Below are 6,000 nucleotides of genomic sequence, written 5' to 3'. Positions count from 1 at the left end.
TCCCAAGTTTTAATGAAATCCAATTTTAGTTTGTCATCTAATGACCATTTGTCACATCAGAAAAAAAAACCCACAACAGTACTTGCTACATCAGCCAATAATGACAACATTTTTTCTTTAGCTTCTTTATTTAAAATCAATTTATATATCAGTTAATTTCAGCCATAAGAAACTGTTCTCTGATAAAATCCCACTATATTGGAATGGTAAACTCTTAACTACTTTTATTTAAGAAAATAATACAACTATGCCCCACAAATTATGACAGAGTTAGTAAAGAAAGAGAGAGATATTTCTTTTCAATGTAATGAAGACAATGTCATAACAGTACATAACAAAGCTATAGAAAATTCAGGAAAAAATACAGAAAAATAAAAGCTCCCTATGGGTTTTGCCTTAGTCAAAAATTCTTTACTGGAAATAAAACATTAATAAATGGCTTTATACAAATAAATACATATTTTAATAGGTGAAAAGTATCTGAAACATGAATTCTTCCTGTTTCAAAATTTCAAACTATGCAAAAAGTCAAAATGATGGGCTATACTGGCCACAAGTTGGTTACAAGAGTCTTTATTTTGCAAACTATACAGAAACAGTAAAAAAGAAAATCCATTATACTTTTCAGTATTACACAGGATAAACATTAAATTTAGTATTTAATGTGTAGAAATTAATTCAAATAAGAAACTGATTTTCCTTTTAATTAATGATGGGAAACCAGTGATCCAATTTTGAAATTATACAACCTGTAGTATTACATTACACAGGTCACGTCAATTTTATTGTGGGCAGAAAGCAATAGATAATGATATGAATGAAGATGGTGGAGTCCTAAAATGTCTACACAATTAATTAACATGCTAACATAAATACAGTGATTAAAGCAATTTTCTCTACAGTCAAATCTTAAGTGCTACTCTACACAATAATTATAAACTAGTCCACATGGTAATTACATAACAATAGGAAAAAAGTTAAAATAACCCATTTTCTTCATTCCAGCAGCAGTACCTATACTGGTATTAATTTGGTAATTGGGTGTGCTTAGCTATTGCCTAACATTCTATACTGGTATGCATGCTAAAACCTCTCTATTTCTATTTTGCAAGGCACCTTTACAATACGTTCTCTAAGTTTCTTCACTAGTAACAGAAAACAACATGAATTAAGATAAAGATGCAAAACTATTTCCTGATTTAAGAAAATAAAAAGTATCATTATACATTTATTAAAAACTACCTTGGGGGAAGTGCCAATACTCTGAAATACAGTCATGTATAAAGGTAATATAATTTTAAGCAATTTTTTTTCCCCATGTAAAATATTTTACGCTAATCTGATTAGAGAGAAATACAGAGTAACAACAAAGGGTGAAGCAATGTTTGAGTAAATAATGCTAAAGCCTATATGACCTTGACATGAAAGAAAAAAAATTAAGGAAAGACAAGAAAATTTTAGAATTACAGAATTGGTGCTTGTCCATGCTACTGCTTTTGAAAAATCCTTTCAATAACCTAGCCATATTCTAATAAAAAACATAACTACAAATGCAAACACAAAGGAGGACTTGGCTTTATTTTTCCTTCCTGGTAATTTTTCTCCATACCTTTGGTTAATTAAAGGCTGGTGAGATGCTACTCGTGCACCAGCATTTTTCTATTGTAACACATTTTTGATTTATTAAATGGACAACTGGCAAAGCCCGCAGGGCCTAAAACACTGACAGAACTAAAGTTAAGTTACAGTATGTGTTCTGAAGAGGACATGCGCAGTTCCAAGTAAGGGCAAATATCTTTTCACCAGAGTTTTAAAGAGACTGGTTGTGTTTATAATGTGTCTTGCACATTTATATTTTCAGTAGCACATAACAATTCTTTCTTCAGGCTAGACTTCCAATGTGTTTTCTTCAGCGCAAAGGCATTTAAAAACTCAAAAGCACATAATATAATTATTCTTATTTAAACAAAAAAGTCTATGACTCCAGCTGCAATGTTTGAAATAATCATACAAAATATACATGTTTGCTAGAATCCTTTTGATCTTGGAGAGCAAAGGGATTTTATGAAATGTCATCTTGTGAATTTTAGAAAGGTACAATTCATGGACCCCCTAATATTATCAAATATATCCATCATGATCATCGTCATCATCAACATCATCATCTCCTTCGTCTTCATCATCATCTTCAATTTCATCTTCATCATTCATTATTTCATCTTCGTCATCTTCATCATCTGTCCATTCATGGAAATCACCAGAGGCAAAATCACCTGAAGTTTCTAAATCAATAGCTAAAAAGGTATGATAGTTATAGAAAAGACACACAAGATACACTACATATTTATAGTATAATATACATAAGCATACAAAAGGCACACCAGAATATTTAGTTTCAGGACAATTTTAAACTACATTAGAACTGTATTTTAAACTACACAGTGTGACATAGAAATAAAACATAAATAATATGAAAATTCTTTTGTCTTAAAAGAAAACCACTTCAATAGGGATGAATTTTTCAATGTTAACAAAAGGAGACAACCAAAAGAGACTTAAGTCTAACTTACAGATGACAATAAGGACTACTGATAATATACACTGTCTATTGTTCAGTTCTTATCTTGAACTATCTAGAACTGCCCATTTATCTAGAAAGGATCCTGCATTAGATGGACAATAGGCCTGAGCTTGTATGTCAAATAGTGTGTTAAATTTACCCTTTGTTTCAGGCTATGTTCTTTTGTTGCAAAAGAAGTGGAAAGGAGAAATGCAAGACTTTTTTTTTTTAAAAAAGGAAAATATTTTATTGCCATTTTTTATATCTGGGACATCAAATAAAGATGACATGGGAATTCTTGGAAGAAGTTGCACAATGCTGCAGGGAAGGGAAAAATAAGGGAAGATTTAGTATGCTAGGAACTTTTGGCAAATCCCTCGAAAAAAACTGAAAAAAAAGTCAAATTGAATTCACTAGCATGCTGATTACCCAAAGGGATTTCATCAAGCATTTTGGGGCTTGTCTAATGCTGCTCTAGATAATTATTTTTCCCTAGGTTTATATACACTATGCCAAGCACATATATGACATCTATTAATAGCTGACACAGTGATAGGAGTTGCAAAAGATAATGAAGTAATAACAATAACAAATTATAACTTGCTATTTTTTTATTTTGAAATCCATGTAGTTGGGTCCCACATCTGTTCTTACTGAAGAAATTTAATCTGGTTGGTAATCAAAGTGAGTAACACCTCTAAACCAAATGCCACAAAAAGTTCTTAACTTACCGCATTCTGCCACACCATTTGTTCTGGATCCCGTTACCTCATTACCGTATCTGTCAACACACCAGCACTGCCCTACGCTTCCATGGCACTGACTTGGTTTGTAATACCCATCTTCATCACATAAGGGGATATACTGCCCTGTGATATATAAATATTGAATAAGAATATTAAAAAAAGCCTCCTGGCCAATGTAACAATTATAGCAGAAAGTAACTACCTTCTGCTGTTTCCTAATTCCAGACTCTACACTGACTGTTTTACTATTACTAAATTTAGTTAAGCAGAAAGTGACTGAATATGTCAAATATGGGAGGGAAAATAACATGTATCAGTCTTGGACTGATTTCAAGAAATAAAGTGTCCAACTTCATTTAAATTTTTCATTGATCCTGTGATACATATTCCTTACTCCCTGAACATCTCAGTCATCATCTTTGCTGTATTCTGGGGAAAAGGCTCAAATGTAGCACCTAACCTTGATTGAAATGTTCTATAATCTGTGGAGTACAAACAAGTCTGAATAATAAGAGCCAGGCTTCCTGGACAAACAATCTGTTACAAGGTTTAGGAGTTATTTTTATTTAATATGTATTTTACAATCCATTTAGTTACCTACTAATATTTAATTACCCTACCACAGAAGACAAATGCAGTGTAACACACCAATTTTATCAACAACAAATGTAAAAAAAGAATGCTAAATTTGCATTTATATGCAAAATACCTAGGCAAATCAGGCTCTAAGCCAAAAGGGTTCGCCACCAAAAGTACAAGAGACACAATCAGGAACTTATTTTGTGAGGCAGTGATTTGCCTAAGGCTGAATAATCCACTGTTTTTCATTTGGAACGATCAGAGACTTTTTGAAAGAAACATAAAATGTAGAAAAAACACAATGAACAAAACATTCATACGAAAACATTTTGAAGCGTATAGTTGTCAGAAATCATCCTTAGCAGAAATACAGTTTTGACGATGTTGGGCCAAGCCTTTTATTGCAGCTTTTATAAAGTGGCTAATGGTAAAATGAAGATTTCACATTTCAGTAATATTGATACAGTATAAACTGATTCACAACAAAGATTTCAATTACTTAAAGAATATTACAGGTAAAGGATCAGCAGAGATACTAATTTAGGACTGCCTTAGATTGTCCCCTCTGTAAGTGTATAAATGTACCTTCTATTAGGGTAATAAAACAGCTATAATATCTTTTGGTAGGTACGGTAATAAAACTAAGTTTAATAGCTTTCAAAAATTTCATAAATTTTGTTGCTGGAATTTACTGCAGTCTATCTTTGTTGGATTAATATTGATTTTATGTTGCTGTTTCACTAGGGTTGTTTATGTAAGCAATAAAACCTTCAAAAGAATGATCTATAGCTCACCTAGGAGCTTCTTTCCTCCTTGCTGCTTCTGAATGTTGCTGAATTCTGTCAGGCAAGGTGGGTCTAAAATGACATAAAAAATGTTAAACAGATTATACTGTATCTAGGAAAGAAAGCATATGACTAAGTTTTCAAAGTTTGCTACGTTCTAAGGTCACTCTAACTACCAATCTTAAGAAACACATGCACCCTGCATTAATAGTCATGTTTTAAGCTCTGAAGTAAAAGAATTACTGCACTGTGCTACAGCTCCAAAATGATGAATTAGAGCACCACCATGGATTTGTGTGGAAGGCCAACCCCAGTTAACCCAGTTGTAAGTGAGCATCTAGTCACTGCTCTGGAGGATCGAGGAATGCTAGACCAAAATAGTAACTCTATCACACCCTATTTTTATCAGAAATCAGAGAGTGACTGTGAAACTTGCCTCGTATTGGTTAGAAACAGGACGGCTCTTTCAATTCTTTCCCTTTTTTCCTTGTTAGAAGTCATGTTCAAGTTTTGTATTTCATGTACTACACTAAGAAAATAAGAATTTTCTTCACTGAAGTCTGCAAGATTGTGACTCAGTTGCAACATTTTAAGACTGAATCCCATGGGTACAAAGCCCCATATTCAGCAAACTAAGTTAAAACGAGTGGCCAAACTTTAGATGGCTCTAAGAGGCAGAAGAGATACTAAAATTCAGTTTTCCATTCTTCAGAGTTATAGCTTACTCCAGTTCTGAATCATTTAGTTTTCTACTTTTTATACAAGCAAGTCACAGTATGCCCCATGAATGTGAAGGCAGTAAGACATGAAGGTGTATATGTTACTGTTGAATAAGTGAAAGAATCAAAGACAGCAAAGTACTAACTCTGAACACTGCTATTGCGTACTACATCAGACCATTAGCACAAAGGCATTTCTCATTCTGAATCAGCAGTAGTATTACTGAGTTTACTCACATGTGTCTTTAGCTTATACCCAGACAATATTCTGATACATCTCACTAAAATATCACATTCTATGAATATTAAATGCGTTTTTCATTTCAGCAGACTGATTATTTAGAATACATCTTTGCCATGCAATTAACTCAAGGCTCCCTTCTGAAATACACTAAACTACTTTTTTTCCATGCAAAAAGAAAAAAATAATCTTCTGAGCTAGTTTAAAGATGAGTAAGACTGGCCTAGCTTATTGATGAAGCACACACTTAGACCAGAACCCAGTCACTGTGTAGGGCAATGGGTAGGCAAAAAACACTTGAGTGGTGATGGTCCAAAGCAGCCTTTCCTGAATTCCTCCTAAAAGGAAAAGAAGAGTGCTCACCCTTTAG

The 6,000-nt window shown here is 33.1% G+C and overlaps 1 protein-coding gene across 4 annotated transcripts in view; it reads right to left on the bottom strand.

Annotated features, from left to right (window-relative positions):
- Positions 1 to 2,121: 2,121 nt before the first annotated feature.
- The window catches only part of SPOCK3 (SPARC (osteonectin), cwcv and kazal like domains proteoglycan 3), a 224,430-nt gene continuing 220,551 nt past the window's right edge, over positions 2,122 to 6,000 (bottom strand). For all 4 annotated transcript variants that reach the window (XM_059817875.1, XM_059817874.1, XM_059817876.1 and 1 more), the window contains 3 exons: positions 4,680 to 4,742; positions 3,292 to 3,429; positions 2,122 to 2,294 (listed from right to left, as the gene is read on the bottom strand). In XM_059817875.1, coding sequence (XP_059673858.1) covers positions 2,122 to 2,294; positions 3,292 to 3,429; positions 4,680 to 4,742 — 374 coding nt within the window. The remainder of the gene's footprint in view (positions 2,295 to 3,291; positions 3,430 to 4,679; positions 4,743 to 6,000) is intronic.

The sequence above is a fragment of the Gavia stellata genome, chromosome 5, assembly GCF_030936135.1.
Source record: "Gavia stellata isolate bGavSte3 chromosome 5, bGavSte3.hap2, whole genome shotgun sequence".
Classification (NCBI taxonomy): Eukaryota; Metazoa; Chordata; class Aves; order Gaviiformes; family Gaviidae; genus Gavia; species Gavia stellata.
This window is presented reverse-complemented; position numbering and strand designations above follow the sequence as displayed.